Source organism: Berghia stephanieae, chromosome 2 (genome assembly GCF_034508935.2).
Source record: "Berghia stephanieae isolate SIO BIC M18660-M18661 chromosome 2, UCSD_Bste_1.3, whole genome shotgun sequence".
Lineage (NCBI taxonomy): Eukaryota > Metazoa > Mollusca > Gastropoda > Nudibranchia > Aeolidiidae > Berghia > Berghia stephanieae.
Genome location: NC_088361.1, coordinates 116,642,645 through 116,660,811, shown reverse-complemented (window position 1 = coordinate 116,660,811; position 18,167 = coordinate 116,642,645). Strand labels below are relative to the sequence as shown.

At 34.7% G+C, this 18,167-nt stretch overlaps 1 protein-coding gene across 1 annotated transcript; it reads right to left on the bottom strand.

Moving 5' to 3' along the window:
* Positions 1–735: 735 nt before the first annotated feature.
* LOC144963836 (uncharacterized) lies at positions 736–16,175 on the bottom strand. Its single transcript, XM_078897781.1, has 3 exons — positions 15,944–16,175; positions 2,776–3,174; positions 736–1,271 (listed from the first exon to the last, which is right to left on the bottom strand). Exons 1-3 carry the CDS (start codon positions 16,038–16,040, stop codon positions 1,087–1,089), a joined length of 681 nt encoding a protein of 226 aa, XP_078753907.1. The 5' UTR covers positions 16,041–16,175; the 3' UTR covers positions 736–1,086.
* Positions 16,176–18,167: the final 1,992 nt, after the last annotated feature.

Sequence of the window (18,167 nt, the reverse complement as noted above, 5' to 3'; positions counted from 1 at the left end):
TTTTTTATTCTCTATTGTCTTCTGGCACTTTTCTACTCACTTCATATCTTGTTGTTACCAACATAAGTGCCTGCTCCAGTGTATTCCTTATAACATAACAAGGTGCGACAACGATAAATAAATAATCGGAACTACCAAATAAGACGTATATTATAAATAATTGATGCCAACATTGAGTGGGATAGCCTTTTAAATTATACTAATTATTATTAAATGACACCTTTGCATCAAACATAACGAAACAAGAACCTAATAACAGTGAAATAAGATGGCTGAAGAAGGCGGAGGGGAAGATGAGAAGGAGGATTAGGAAGAAGCAGAAGCAGAAGAAGAAGAAGAAGAAGAAGAAGAAGAAGAAGAAGAAGAAGAAGAAGAAGAAGAAGAAGATGATGATGATGATGATGATGATGATGATGATGATGAGGAAGAGGAGGAGGAGGAGGAGGAGGAGGAGGAAGAGGAGGAGAAGGAGGAGGAGGAGGAGAAGGAAACATGATTGGTTGAACAATTAAAATGGAGACAGTAAAAACTACAAAATATCTCAGATAAAAAAGAAACAAATGTGGCAAGAACTTTTCCAAGAACTAAAAAACAAATGTCTCATTCTTATCACAACAAGAGAAGGTGAATTATGACAATTCTGTATGTCTTTTACGAAGTCATATCCCTCTTCAGGAATGTGTCAAATAAATAGTCTATTACACATATTTTCTAGGTAATCATGATAACAAAAGGTGGGAACGAAAATTAATGAATTACGTAAATTCCTATTGTATGATTTGACCATTAAACCGGTGTTGTCCTTATGACAAACATAACGATTCGGAATATAGAATTATATTTAAATTCTAGAATGAATGACATTCTTTGACGCTCAATTATGGACAAAAACATCTCTAAATTATTCAGGTAATGCAAATTATTTAGTTTAAGATGTAATATTCAGATCTACAGTTGTACTGACAAAGCGTTTTCCCTTTATGGCAACACTTGATCAAAGTTTGTATCAGATTTGATTTGCATATTTATATGTTTTGTAAAAACAAGACAGATGGGAACGAAAGAGAATACAAGTGACTTGATCAATTAGAACACGAATTCGTTAAGCATCAGGGCGCCGAACATATTTCCAGAAGGGGTGCTCCCAAACATCCCTCCAAAAATATCGTTCCTATTTCTTTGATTCATCTGGTACTGGTAGTAACTTTGTCCTTGTTGATAAGGTGTCTGATAGTATGCGTCCAGCAGAGACGGAGGACCGTACTGGCCACCTGGCGAGTCAAAAAATTAATATAACAGATAAGAACATAGCATAAAATATTTGTATCATCAAAGTAAGAAATTAAGGAGCAGGCACCGGTGTCAGATAAAGATCTGAACCAGTGTCTGACACCTTTCATACACTGTCTGGCACCTTTCATACACTGTCTGGCACCTTTCATACACACTTGTTCAGTTCTTTATCTTAATATTTGTATTGATCAACGTTTTAGTATAAGCAATTTGAATATTTTACAAATCTTAAACGTAACTAGGCATCTTCAATACGAATAATAGCGCTTAATAGAAAAGATAAAATTCCATTTCTTATTCTTTTTGGGGGTCTATTTCGAGAAAAAAAAATACCCCGAGATAACCTCGCAGTACAGCGCCGCAAATCTTGCTCAGGGAAAATAAGATGCGGACAGCGAGGCTCAAATCCTGGTTGAAGTGCCCATCTTTCCATTAGGCATTCTTTCCACATTACCTGATTTTATTCTTTGGCATGGGTACTTGACGTTATATTTCAAGTCATACGATGGCAATGCTTTGATTATCGTTTGGGAAATGTGATGGTAGGTACGACCCAAAGCTTCGCTTCAGACGAAGAGTCTGTTCACTTCAAGTTGAATTATTCTTTGGCATATTATATATCATTAGCTCCCATTGTTTTGAATATTTAAAGTTCTATGTATCTACCCTCGTTGATACTTTGACAAATTATTGTCATTTATGTTTTTGTCGAATGGGTGATGAATAGATAAAGATTTTCAATCGTCTTCCATAAGCATTCCAAATGTATCCTTTATAGGCGTGCTTGGATTTTACTTAAACCTTGACATTTAATGCTTTCTTCTCCAAGCGAGCAGAGGTAGAGATAAAACTCGAGCTTCAATAAAACAAGAGCTGAAGCTCCAGATGATGAAGCATTAAAACACCACTTTTATATCAAACCTCACAAGCTGGAAAATTGTCAAAGTTGGATAAATGATTCATGACTTTCAAAAATACTTTTTCCAAAATATTATACATGTGATCTGTATAACAAATAAATTCTTGTTGAAATAATTCTAATATCTTTATCGACACTTTTTTGTTTGATTAGGTTTCCGAATAGGAAATTCCATGCTCTACAACAAAGATTTTATCCCGGCCTCATTTGTACAACGGGTGTTGCTCTTTATTTAGCTTTATCTATTTCTGACGTACTAATCTATCGATTTAATACAGTTTCGCGGAATGTCTGGGGCGGGGAAATATGCTTTAAATTAAATAAATCGAGCATTTATACAGCGCAATATCCACGTAACGGGCTCAATGCTTCCTTTGTTTTTACAGAAAAAGAATCCAATATACTTTAATTATCACCATCATGATCATTTCGTTGTGATGGTGATCATTTTATTCGTCACCATTGAAACAACAATTTTACAACAATCAGCAACAACAAACCATACTCAGAATATTGATTCCACACTTCAAAATAATACATTATATATTGCAGCATTAACCTACCTTGGGCACCGTAGTTTTGTGAATAGTTGGGAGGGTATATATAGTTGGAGCTAGCACCGTTACCCCATCCACCACCATTGCCACCTTGGCCTGACTCAAACTCCATCTCTCCTTGGGATGAGGTGCCGGGGGCAGTGGCGCCTACTGGAGCGGCGTCACGTGGAGGAACCTGGTTGATGGCAGGGTAAACCGGTGCAGGATTGGGGGGCGCCATGTACTGTTGTTGTTGTTGGTTGTAGTTCATGCCCGTCGGGGGAGGTTGTTGTGGCATTGAGAATGCATTTCCACCGGGGCTTGGAGGCTGAGGCCCATATTGAGGGGCATACTGAGGTCCATAGTTCGCTGAAGGAGGTGGGTTGGGAGGGGCGAAAGGGTCTACTGATGGAGCAAATGGCATTCCTGGAACAAAACAATACAAGAGATGAGCTCAGATACATACATACTTACATACATACATACAAACAGACGTACACACACCACACAATATATATATATATATATATATATATATATATATATATATATATATATATACATATATATACTATTGTCAAATGAAATAACGATCAAGCAATGCAAAAATAGTTAAATCAAAGATTATTGAAATTTAGTTATGAAACGTAATGGGGAAAAACAAATGTTAACCCTCATAATTTGTCAAAACTTATATCTGAATTTTTTAAAACAACCTTCCAAAACAACAAAACCTCACATATTAGCTCAATTGAATAACACGACAGACCATTAATTAAATATATCACCGCATGTCATGTGAAGTAAGGTAGACTTTCAACAAAGCATCAGGGGAAGACATTGTGTGTGTGGGGGAGGGGGGGGGGGGGGGGGGGGGGGGGGGGTGAACCATTAAAATATGGACTACCACTATTTGATGAAAATATAGCGGACATTTTCAACCATATCCATACCAACCACAGGAAAAACGTCACATTCGTTACGATACAACCAACAATTTTCTCATTCAAAAAATATCTTTTGTACATCATAAAATTTCAAGAAAATGAACAGTGTGTTGTAGAGCATGTTTTGCTAAAGAAATTACTGCTGTTATGTTTGAGTGATAAAAAATATATCTAGTTTTGTGTTAGTTGAGTTTGGAGTTTTGGGGAAAATCCTGAAAATGGCTTGTAATGAGAGAGTTAAACAAAACTAAAAAATAGATGATGGGCAACTGATATTAATACAAAATTGCTTATTACAATCAGCCAGTTACTCAAACTGAATAGAATTAGATCATTGTTGAAAATCATCTGTCACACAGTCAAAGAGGATTCATCAAGGCGGAGAAAAGCAATGGAGATATAGTTTGGAGCGACAATTGGCTTACTGCTTAGTTCTTTTTAGAAAATATTGAAATTGTCCTCACTGCAGGAAATCGATATGTCTGCGGCAATCGATACCATCAGCCGCTAAACAATGTTAAAGATTATGAAAAGGAATTGTTATAGAAGACAAAGTTTAATTAATCCAATTCCTGATTAATGAAACCTGGATAACAGTAAATGAAATAATCGGTGATTCATTGGAAAAAAATCATCTCTTGGCAACACTGCTACACCACAGGGAGACAGCTCGCGTCCCGTTTTGGTTATCTTAAATATAGAACATATTTTGAAAGCTGTAAGTTATTCTGTATCTTCAGCCAAATCACAGTTTAAGAAGGAACTCCTGTGGAAATTGCTACACTAAGTTGGCCAGTGTGGTGTAAAGAACATTTTCACATCGAGTAAAAGTAACGATACCAATTTCTAGTTGGTTTATTACTGATTATTGACATTCATATTCGGTGTAATTTGGTGTTATTACATGTTGTTTTTCTTCAAGTATAGAACAGTAAAGTTGGTGCCCCAAACGTAAACAATAACAAGTTGCTAGTGATTTCCGTTAGGGACCGGAATAATTTACGCACAATATAGGTCTCCCAATTTTGTAGTTTGAGTTGTAGGCAATACACTTTCAGTATTGAAAATATGTTTACATAAAATCTAACAGTTGCAGAAATAATAATATAAGACTAAATTATTATGAAAATCGGGCTCCGAATAATTCTCGTTTTGTTCATACCAGCGCAATAATTTGCTCTGGTCTAAAAATAGATAGCCGTAACTTTTGATAAATTTTACCTTTTGTTCCATAAAATATCCATATCTAGACATTATTTGATGCATGGTCGAGTATTTATGAATATGTGTTTCTTTTGCCACCTAACAGCCAAATTTTAAAGGTTATTTTCTTTCTATTATTTACATTGGAACGTGAGCTGTCAAGACAGGAACATGTGGTTTGCCATGTGCTTCTCGACCTTTGTTTACGTTTGGGGCACCAACTTTACTGTTCTATAAGACTTTTGTCACGCTCAGTGATTCGTTTTGTTTCTTTATTTATTTGATTAAGTGTTTTTCTTTAATTAAGTTTTTAAAAAGAAGTTTAAGTTGTGTTAATTTTGATCTGAATAGCTGCAGCCAATGCGATGATTTAAAGGTATTAACTCATTTTATGACACAAGGAAATGTCCGATGTTACATTATCTAGAATATTATAAACATTATGATATAATGTGCAAAACAATGTGTTATTCTTCACAACGTCGTTGAAATAGAGTGAGGGAGGATGGTCTCTATTGCATGTCACCCCCATTACACCTTTAAGGAATGTATATGTAGGGCGCAAAAAGTCCATTACCTGCGCCTTTGTGAACCCTGTAACCCCCATTTACACCAAAATGTTGAACTTTTACCTCTGCATAATTAATCTGTCCGTATTAGGCCGCCAAGAATGTCTAGTTACCCTGCCATCAACTTAACCTGCATAAGAAATGCGTTGTTATTAAATTTTTGGCGTAAGTGAATCTTTTTTTTAATTTATTTTTTATATAGGCCAACCGAGCACATTCTACAATAGACTGACCGTGAACCTTAACCTCGACAAACCACACTCACATAGCCTACACTATTTTCCACTTTTTGTATTGTATTGTGAACGGATGGGCTGTGAAATCAGAGACAGACTGGACTCACATTGTTTTCTCATTTTATCTACGAGTAGCTACCTAAACAAACGGCGGAATAGGCTTCAGCAGTCATGACGTCTCTTCCCTCGAAATGACGCATGGTAACTTAGTAACTGGCTCTAAACTATTGGAACAATGGCGGACGCCCTTATGAAATATTTCTCCGACGAGCATAAAAGCGTATCCAGGGGAAAAAACCATTATAAATCTGATCATATTTTGACTTTTACATATTCTGATCACATGACATATGAAAAGTTCTCGCCATCATGAAGAAAAAAAGTACCCATTTTCTTTGTTTAGAACCAGGCTGCTCGCCGTTGCTGGGCGACTTGACATCAGACTTGTGAATCCAATTAAGGCGGATAAACTGAAGTGCGCCGCGAAAAAAAGTTGTGGCCTCCCCTTATTACCTGCCGGTGATTTTATTGACAGGACTAGAAGTGAGGACTCGTGATGACCAAAATAGACGTGCGTATACGCAGCACTTCTTTTTTTTTAATGCGGACAGGCATGCGTAAAACACCCGATGAACTCATCTCATGTGATAGGATAGTAAGAATTCAGGAGCTTATCTTGACCAAAAAAGAAAAAAAGAAAAAAAGCTTCAACTTTTATTCAAATGCAATTTTCCACTAAACGTGCTAAAGGCGCTTTACACGGAGTCCCTAGCCAGCGGTAACACTTAAGGACGAAACTAGATGCCTGTGATGCGATATTACAATTTTTTCCGACAGAGACAGCGCTGTTAATGGCAAGGTATTCATTTTCTACCTGAGTGCGGTGAAAGAATGTGTGCGAAGAGCCTTTTCCAAGGACTCAACTTTTCTCCCAGCGAGGCTCGAAAACCAGGACAATCCGATCCGAAAGCGAGTGTCATACCACAGGACCACATTGTCAATGCCTCCTCATCTTCTGATACTCTTGACTATCTCAGAAACGCTGCATTAAAAGGCCTAGACTTTTGAATAGTATTGAAGAAAAATTGACATGCACTAACACCTTCAAAATTAACCTAAAATGCGTACCAAGGGTCGATTCATGCTAGAAACCCTTCTTCATCGAACAGCAAGAAATATTAATATGATCATCAGTTGCCGGATTTATGTAGTCAATTTGTTATGATGTACCTCCCTCTAGACGAGAACAGATATGGGTAGCGCAACCAAATAGAAAGAAATCGGCTCACTGTGAATCCTAACATTGGAGCCAGTGTTTTTGACATTACATTTTTGTTTCCTACTGATCGCTTGCGGACAATTTTTAAACGGCTAGAATTCTGGTACAATCTAATATCAAGACTCTACATTTCAAACCACGATAGAACATTGGCCAAATTTGGTAGGGGAGCATTGGACTATTACACGAAAGAACCAGATTCAAATACGCGATATGGTCTAGCGCAATGTCCGGTACAAAAGGCCTACGGCTTATCCAACGGACAGTAAGCAATTTTTACTATTCTTTCAAATTTCAAAGATCAGAATGAAATTATGCCCCATTGGGGGTTTAACGAATATGTAATAAATAATATAGTTATAATCTTCAGTGTCTTCACACTAAGAACAACAGGATATATCATTTGTTATTGTAAACATTTAAAGACAGTAGTTCTCCATAAGTTTCAATCTCCTAAACTGGACATTTAGATTATAATCGATTAAAATATAAACAAAAGCTATATTCATGAAATGGATATCTAATAGTCAGCATACATCAAAATTCATCCCTCTATCAACTTGTCACCTTCCAAGTTTTGAGCTGCTAATAAAGTGGCGAAATGAATATATTAAATTGAATTAATAGCGAATTATTTTTGGTCCATGTCGTACTTGTCACTTTAATGAGTGTGGAGAGAGAAAACTATTTATATTACTAAGCTGCCGCTCAAGCTTTCGTGAATTTTAAGGCCACATTGTCCTATCACAAAGCTACATCTTTGAAAAGACTCAAAAAAACATTTTAACGAAAACGAAATCCCGACTTGACTAAGAATTTCCGTTCTCCAGTTTTTTTTTATGTCGTTAATAATAAGTTTTTTCCTTTAAAAAATGCTTAAATTAAGTATTTATCGTATTTCCGATTCAATTCATCATCATCATCATCATCATCATCATCATCATCATCATCATCATCATCATCATCATCATCGTCATCATCATCATCATCATCATCATCATCATCATCATCATCATTAACATCATCATTGCGACCACCACCACTAAATTCAACATCATCAGGGCCAGAATCCCCGTGTTACAAATATCCAAACCGTGTTATCATATTCACTAATTGTCAAATCAATCATCTTCATACTATAAAGTATATAATTTAGAAGGGCGTATAAACTATTTAGATAATCACCATGGTTTATAGTTATTTACTATAATCATCAAGAATTAAATAGGTACAAAGAAGTCATTAAATACAAAATCCACGGATCAGCAGTAACGGCCATGAACAAGAGATGTGATTGTTACTCCAAAGCTAGGCTTTACCATCATGTCAAGTAGTTAACTATTAGTTACCAGGACGTATGCTAAATCTCAATTCTTGGTGTACATTTTATAATATTAAAGATATAACAAACGACGAAATGTACATCCCCAGGATTCTTTCAATTTGTCTTTTCGCCGAAGATCTTTTGTCAGGCGTTTATTTATTCAATTTGTCATCATATAGAAGCATTTCTAAAACTCTAGAACAAACCTTGATAGATTTGTGAAAGTTAAAAATTTCCTAATTTGACCATTGTTTTGATTCTCGGCCGCCATTTTAATTTGTGAAGTATTGAAATTTAGTGCAAAGCAGTCCGAGGGTTTTTTTTTCTATTAGGGTTAGTCATAATGCTAGGGTGTTTATTTTCCTATTAGGGTTAGTTAAAGGTACTCTAGGTTTTACTTTTTCTTGGGGTTAGTTGAGGGAATATTATTTAAGTTGTTTCCCTTTGTAGGAGCTTTCAGAAGGCCTCCCAAGTCAAGCGTGGTAAAGACTTGTGTCTTATTGATATTGATATCTACTGACTGATAAACTAAAATCATGTCGAATAAAGCATGGCAGCGACAAGCACATCGATTAAAGTGTGCATCTTATCGTAATCAAGATAATCAAGAAAATGATTCAGGCAATATCGAATGAAAAAAGTTCTTTCCCCGCGAAATTGCGGGCTTTTTACTAGTATATATATATATATATATATATATATATATATATATATATATATATATATATATATTTTATATATATGTATAAATATATACATAATACATTATATTTAGGGACTCAAAACACCGATGGATAATATTGACGTTTCGGTTTCCTTTTATTAAAATTCATCGGGGAGCGGCGAGTCGCTCAGGACAGGAGGAGATGGAGGAGTTTTGTTGATGGTCTTTACCATCTCCACTGTCAATACATGCCTATCAACCAAACCCTCTGGCCATCCAGTTTCTGACCATGTGTAACAATGGCGCATGAAAGCACATTGTTAAATTGTATTAAGCCATGCCATTTAGGTCACCTGTCTCAAAAATGATAGCAGACAATATTCAGAATCTTGGGGGCCCACATCTTCACTGCCTTACTCTAAAAAAACCCCCACCTTTTTAGAAATTTTGGCAAGAAAACTCGCCCTTTAAATTATGATAGATTAGCCCTCTCCTTACCAAACATAGGAAAATCGTCACATTCGTTACGATGCAATGCAACCAACAATTTATTTTCTTATTCTGATTTCCTTTTGTTATATTTATAGCTATAATAACAGGACACTGTGTTGCAGAGTTACTTTTTTCTGAACAAAATATAGATTATACTCGGTACTTATCTGTTTGAAAAATATATTTTTGTGTTGGGTGAGCGTGAAGTTTCGGGTAAAATTCTGAAAACAGCTGGTAAGGAGAGAGTTAAAATGATCCTCATCTTGTCGAAAACTCTCTTCCTTGAAGTCCCATGTATGAGAGTATTGCCAAGTCATTTTATTCGATGCATTTTTAAGGACGTGTTTTCTGGCCACATTTTTTCAGAGTACGGCACTTATGGTCAGCATATAACATGGTCTTATTTAACTATGTAGAAGCGATCCATGTATTCAATATATCTATGGTACATCTCTACACCATCATTAACCCGTCTCCAGGTGGTTTTAGGACGACGTTGAATGGATGACATGGGGTCAGGCAAGAGCCACAGCCGTTAACAAGATGGAAAAAGATGGAGTCTTACATGCCATATGGTATGAGGTGGATAGAGTGACAGATCACTAATTATAATATTCTTTCTTGGGTTGATGATCGAGGAAAAAGAAGAAAAAGAAGAGGAAAAAAAGAAAAGAAGAAGAAGAATACGAAGAAGGAGGAGCAGGAGGAGGAGGAGGAGGAGGAGGAGGAGGAGGAAGGGAAGAAAAGGAGGAGGAGGATGAGAGGAAGAAGAGGCTGATTTATGATGATGATAACGATAATGATGATGATGATGATGATGATGATGATGATGACGATGATGATGATGATGATGATGATGATGATACTGAAGAAGATGAAAAGGGAGATCCCATAACAGGAATGTGTTAACAAACAAGTGGTCAGGTGAATTCCCCGGGACTGCTCTAATCCTGCTGACTTAGCAAGGAATTAACACGAATTTGGCAAGACTGAAACCTGAAATGCAGTGTCATCTTCCCCTATTATTACGGTACTTTTAATAACTTTAGGGACGTGCAGATATTCTACCGTTTTTTGTTTTGTTTTGTAAGGCCGGGGGGGGGGGGGGGGGGGGCGTTGCTTCATATGAATCTAATGAAAATTTACGGTAATTAAAATTATTTTCATGGGTTCAGAAACTTGATTATTTTCTTTTCCGTGACCTCAAGAAGTCGGGGAGAGAAGGCTCTAATAAAGACTAGGGTTAAAAACGATCTTTTTTGGGATCGTGGATAGCTCATACGGTAGAGTAACGATCTCCCCGGCCAGGTCGTACCAGTTAGGTCGCGGATCGAGCCCTCATCGCTGCCGCGAAATTTTTATTCTCTATTGTCTTCTGGCACTTTCCTACTCACTTCATTTCTTGATGTTATCAACATAAGTGCCTGCTCCACTCACTTTTCTGAATTGAGTAAAGGATAATGGTAAGAAAAATTAATACAGTTATATATTCATAGGACCGTATTTAAATCATATTATTGGCTGTAACGTTTTGCTAATAAAGATGTTATTAAACACTGACAGATTTTATGGACACCTCGTATATAGAATTTTTAAAAAGATGAAAACAAGGAAAAATGATGTGGGGCTCTAGAGTTAGATATTGACAATCAATTTGAAAGGTATTTTGCTACACCACTGAAAATAAAACAAAACTATGTTATGCTATTTCTCATTACTGTAAAATTATGTTTTCAGGTTGTGATTAAATCAAAGCACCGGCACCATCAAAGGCATTTGCGATGGAGATAAGATTTCACATTTTCGATTGAATTTATTTTTTAATCTACGACCTCGTGCCAAGTTTTAGGCAAATCGGTCAGACGGTCGATAAGAAATTGAACAAAACAATATTTGGGTAATCGTTTGTTTTCGCTTTTGATTTTTGTCGTGTGTGGATTTTTAAAATTTGAGAATGATAATCTCTATTGCTGTATTTTGTGAGGAAGTATTTTGATTAAAGCAGAAATGCAGAATTAATTATCCACAGTAAAGTACATTCATTTTAGCTTACATTTTAAAAATGAAATAATACATTTTTTTAAAAAACACTCTAAGTTCAGATATACTTTAAATGTCTCATATTCCAAATGGCATGTCTAAAATAATATTTGTAAAATGAAATAATACATTTTTAAAAACACTCTAAGTTCAGATATACTGTAAATGTCTCATATTCCAAATGCCATGTCTAAAATAATATTTGTAAAATGAAATAATAATTTTTTTAAAAACACTCTAAGTTTAGATATACTGTAAATGTCTCATATTCCAAATGTCATGTCTAAAATAATATTTGTAAAATGAAATAATACATTTTTTTAAAACACTCTAAGTTTAGATATACTGTAAATGTCTCATATTCCAAATGGCATGTCTAAAATAATATTTGTTTAGAAAATATTCGAATGAAAAATCATTTTGTGCTTCGGGGACATCAAGCTATCAACACGCCAGTTCATTGACGTTTGTAATGTCAGTTTGTCATAAACTTTGAGTGACATGAAAGTTATACTAAATTATGGACTTACCATGGGCGTGTCAGTTATATTATGATCTATTTGTTCGACTATCCAATATTCGCGTTGAACAATTTACGTGTTTCATTAAAAAGACAGAAATTATGCTTTATTTTTGCGTATTTGTGATATATCGTATCGTATTGTACGGCCAGTTAAAAACGATACAATCCAGTTATAAACATTACCAGCAATTTCATAACCTTTAAGGATGAGTGATGAAATGGTGATAATAATGATGATGATGACGATGACGATGCTGCTCCTGCTGCTGCTGCTGATGATGATGATGATGATGATGATGATGATGATGATGATGATGATGATGATGATGATGATAATAATAATAATAATAATAATAATAATAATAAATGTCATTTATGTAGCGCTTTACCCCGTTGTCACATGCTCTAAGCGCTTTACAGTGATATAAAACAATACATATTACAGTAAGACAAGTTTGATGGAAACGTGATACGAATTCAATTTAACAACAACACAATATGATAATAGTATTGCAACATTATGACGTAAAAAGATAAAACTTTAAGCGAGATTTCAACCATGTCAACGAACCCGAGCATCCGTGTGATGGGAGAGAGTTCCAAAAATGGGGGGGGGGGCGAAAATTGAAAAGATTGTTCACCTATTTTACGCAATGGCTTAGGTTTGACAAGGATTGATTGGTCATTTCTTGACCTCAAGTTTCTATTGGGGACATATGTTTAGAAGGTCTTTAGTATAGGAAGGACTGTTGGTACTCAAGGATTTGTAGACAACAGTACAAATCTTATAGGCAACTCTTTTTTCTACAGGAAGCCAATGTAACTCACGGAGAAGGAGAGTTGCTGACGAGTATTTTTTGGTCATTGCGTACAATGAGTCTGGCTGGGTTAGTTTGAGCAACCTGAAGTTTGCTCATTTTGTCTTTAGCTAAATTCGATCAAAGGGAGTTACAATAGTCCAATTTAGATAAAACAGGGGAATTAATTAAAAGTTCTGATTTATGCTTCGGTATTAAATTACGAATTTTGCTTATTTTTTTCATTTCTATGTACATAGATTGTATGGTGTTATTCACGTGGCTTGTCATGGAAAGATCTTTATCAATGATGACGCCAAGGTTTTTTTGCTTTATTTGAAATTTCTATTGTGCTATTTCCGAGAGTAATAGGTGATTTATTTGCCTATTTAAGGATCTTCGGCCTTCAACACATTAAAATCTCAGTTTTACTATCATTTAATTTTAACTTACGAACATCCAAGATTTTATCTCATTAAAACATCTCGAAATTCGTTGTGTTAAGAATTGTAAATTACTTAGGGGTATTGAATCATATATTTGTGTATCATCTTCATAAAAATGATAACTCAGATTGACTCTGGATATCACACTAGAAAGGGGCTGCATATATACAGTAAAAACGACAGGGCCAAGAACAGAGCCTTGTGGTACTCCAAAGTTTATGTCACCCTCCCCAAGAAATCATCATATGAACTATATCCAAATCTTATATTATTTAGCTTTTAAACAATTCTGGCTTAAAACCGATTTCTTCTTCTTCTTCTTCTTCTTCTTCTTCTTCTTCTTCTTATTATTATTATTATTATTATTATTATTATTATTATTATTATTATTATTATTATTATTATTATTAGTAGTAGTAGTAGTAGTAGTAGTAGTAGTAGTAGTAGTAGTAGTAGTAGTAGCAGCAGTAATAGTAGTAGTAGTAGTAGTAGTAGTAGTAGTAGTAGTAGTAGTAGTAGTAGTAGTAGTAGTAGTAGTATATTGTTATTATTATTATTATTATTATTATTATTATTATTATTATTATTATTATTATTATTATTATTATTATTATTATTATTATTATTATTATTATTATTATTATTATTATTATTATTATTATTATTATTATTATCACTAGTAAAAAGCCCGCACTTTCGCGGGGAAAGAACTATTTTCATTCGATATTGCCTGAATCATTTCTTGATTAGCTCGATTACGATTAGATGCACACTTTAATCGATGTGCTTTCGTTGCTGCCATGCTTTATTCGGCATGATTTTAGTTTATCAGTCAGTAGATATCAATATCAATAAGTCACAAGTCTTTACCACGCTTGACTTGGGAGACTTTCCGAAAGCTCCTACAAAGGGAAACAACTTAAATAATATTCCCTCAACTAACCCCAAGAAAAAGTAAAACCTAGACTACCTTTAACTAACCCTAACAGGAAAATAAACCACCTAGCATTATGACTAACCCTAATAGAAAAAAAACCCTCGGACTGCTTTGCACTACCTTTCAATACTTCACAAATTAAAATGGCGGCCGAGAATCAAAACAATGGTCAAATTAGGAAATTTTAAACTTTAACAAATCTATCAGGGTTTGTTCGAGAGTTTTTAAAATGCTTCTTTAGATGACAAATTGAATAAATGAACGCCTGACAAAAGGTCTACGGTGAAAATACAAATTGAAAGAATACTGGGGATGTAGGAGCTTTCGGAATGTCTCCCCCCTAGCACCTTTACTAAGACTTATGACTAACCCTAATAGAAAAAAAAATCCTCACAAATCTATATGATGACACATTGAATAAATAAACGCCTGACAAAAGATCAACGGTGAAAATACAAATTGAAAGAATACTGGGGATGTAGGAGTTTTCCGAATGCCTCCCCTTTACCTAACTTATGTGAGGTCAAATGAAAATCTGAAGCAGACGCGAAAAATATCAAGTTTGTTCGGGCTAGAAACTAGACAGATACAACTGACAGTTTGCCGACAACGTTTAATTAAATATTTCCCAGGGCAATAATTATCACATCGATGGCATAAAAACGACCGTAATATCACCAGTAATATTAGTTGACGTTGTTAATCAGTGAAACTTGTTTAAAATTTGTGTAAATCAGAATACCTTCATGTGACCAAGTGAATAATATCACTATGAATGCTACGATTTGCTGAAAAATGCCAACACACACATGTATACACCACACACAACACACACACAAAACACACACACACACACACGCACACACACAAACATACACGCAATTAGAACATACTACTACATAACAACACTGATCACCGCTAAATCAACAACACAACGGAAGTAATAATAATACTTGATGTCAAAATAGATGACGCAAAACTGACACTTTTTACAGTGACGAAATTGGTTGATTTTGAGAGTGTTAGTGTCGTCGGTACGTATTTTATGATATCTGTGTGACTCAACGAACTTTCAAACTGACTTTAAATTATAAAAGGAAATCAAGTTATCTGTTTATCTATCTGTAAAGAAAATACATTTCTAATTTTCAAATCTTTCAGTAGAGTTGGGCGCCGTATCATTTTTTATTGACTCAAATAAACACAATGTTCTGCACAATGCTATATTTTTTAAAGAAAGGATTGTTATTATTATTATTATTATTATTATTATTATTATTATTATTATTATTATTATTATTATTATTATTATTATTATTATTATTATTATTATAATTATTATTATTATTATTATTATTATTATTATTTATTATTATTATTATTATATTATTATTTATTATTATTTTTATTATTATTATTATTATTATTATTATTATTATTATTATTATTATTATTATTATTATCATCATCATTATTATTACTATTACTATTGATATTATCATTATCATTATCATCATTATCATCATCATCACCATCATCATCATGATTATTATTATTACTATTACTATTGTTATTATCGTTATTATCATCATTATTATTATTAGCCATAAGCCTTAGTAGAGGCAAAATAGCATTGATTTAAAATCAATAAATTTAAATTAAACACCCGAAAACAAAACGAATTAAAGTCAAATTATGAAAAAAAAATATGTAGAATATTTAAAAAATCACCACAAACCTTGTGGAGGACGAGCCACGACCACATTCCACAATGCGAACAACAAGAAAACATCTGTGATTACTCTCCAATCATTCGTTGAAAGCCTCCACGACATCTTGAGCAATACGTGTTCAATTATAATAATAATAATTTTATTTTAAAAAACAACAACTGTGCAGCAAGTCAATCTCCTGCAATGAAATAGTCCTCAGAATTTCGTATGGTAAAAAAAAGGCACTCTCGGGGAATAAGTTTGTCTCTGTGGACGAGAGTGATACTGGGTGACAGGAAAAGTAATGTATGGGTTTAGCCCGTTAAGTCCTGTTATGTTAGCTCGACAGATAGGCGACCAAGATATAAATAAGGATGCAAAAGATAGTGAGGGGAGGGGGGGGGGGTGTCATCCAATCCGATGGCTGGCCTTCTCCACTCCAATAACAGCGGCATGTACTTAAAATGAGGCACGAAATGCTACTTTTCTGTCTCATAATAATAACAATGAATATAAGGCATACTGATTACACTTATTCAAATTCTGAGAATAATATCTGGGACCCATTGCTTCAAACGTTTTTTTTTTAATTGAGCTTTATACAGCGCATTATCCACTAAAAGTGCTCAAAGCGCTTTACAAAGGGTCCATGACCAACAGCAAAACTTAACATGTAGAACGAGACATGACGCCTGTTAGGCGTTGTTATCATTTTCTTTCCGAACCGAGACCATGCTGTTATTGGCCAGTTACTCATTTTACGTCTGAGTACGGTGAGTAAAGAGCTTTTTCCAAGGACTCATGCGCCGAGCTAGGCTGGAACCCAGGACCTTCCGATCAGAAAGCGAGTGTTATACCACAAGACCACATAGCCGCCGAAAAATTATGTCGAGATGCTAGAAATGAATGAAAATGGCAGCGCAGTCTCTATGGACGCTTGCCGTGAATGTGTGCGTCGCTTCGAGTTTGTCAGTCTGTTTCTATTATCCAGTTAGTAATTTGCCTCCATCAATCTCTGTCTTGTGCAAGTGTTCTTAGCTTTAGAATGTCACCATGTGTGTTAAGGTGGTGAGGCAGTTGGATGTTTCCTTGTGTTGTTGAAATTAGTTCTTCGGTTGTTGTTTCCAAAATGTATTTGCTAGAAATGGGATTTTAAAATCGAAATGGCCAGAAATGTAAATTTTTAGTTTTTGTCCTTTTAGAAAATAAGGTTATATTCTTTCTTCTCGATAACAACATCAAAACTCGAGACAATGTGAGTAAAGAGCCTTTTCCAATGACTCAACTATATCTAATAGTGTGACGTTAGCATTGAAATCACTTATGATAATATCTTATTCAGTCGATGGGACTTGAAGTTCGGTACTTTGTTGCAAGTTAAATAGTAAGAATAGGTTATGAGGAGAGTGACATTTGTAAAAGTATAAAGGTGGATGGCGTAGTAAAAAAAAAGTCAGGATGTGGCAGGCGGAAGAATCTGGCCAAAGTTTATGCTGCCGCACTCTAGAAAAACACATATTTAAAAATATGGCCAGAAAACTCGTCCTTCAAATATCGATCGATTTAAATGACTCTCAAACTACGAAGTCCCGGGTTTGAGAGTTTTTACCATGATAAGAGTCATTTAAATCGATCGATATTTGAAGGACGAGTTTTCTGGCTAAATATTTTAATCTGTGTTTTTTCATAGTACGGCAGTATGGTCATGATCACAATGTCACCATCTATCACCCAGAGGATTTGAGAGGATGTATTTACCTAATATTCCGCAAGTAACCAATGTGCATGGACACAGGAGGCGACAGGGGGTGATAGAAAGAGGAGCTGTCTCATGACATGAACATACTTTAGGAATGAGATGCATGACAGGTCGGGAGTTAAAAACAAGCTAGGAACACTTTGAGAGGGAAAGGTTGAAGGAATAAGTGTGCATAATGGAAAACCTGTGTTTGTTTATGTGTGTATTATGTATGCGTATGTCGATACGTGTTTTTATATAAGTAGATGGGGTTTATATATTATGCCCACGTTGGTTTAAACATGCAATATATGTAGTTATATGAATGCTCTTATAGAGTGCATATTATCAGGCGCACAGGTCATGGATCTCTGTTTGCGTTCTGATATATATATATATATATATATATATATATATATATATATATATATAATATATATATATAATAGTAGTTAGAAGTCATATTTTTTAATGAATGGCGCATGTTTTTCCAGTTTTTTTCAGATGTCCCT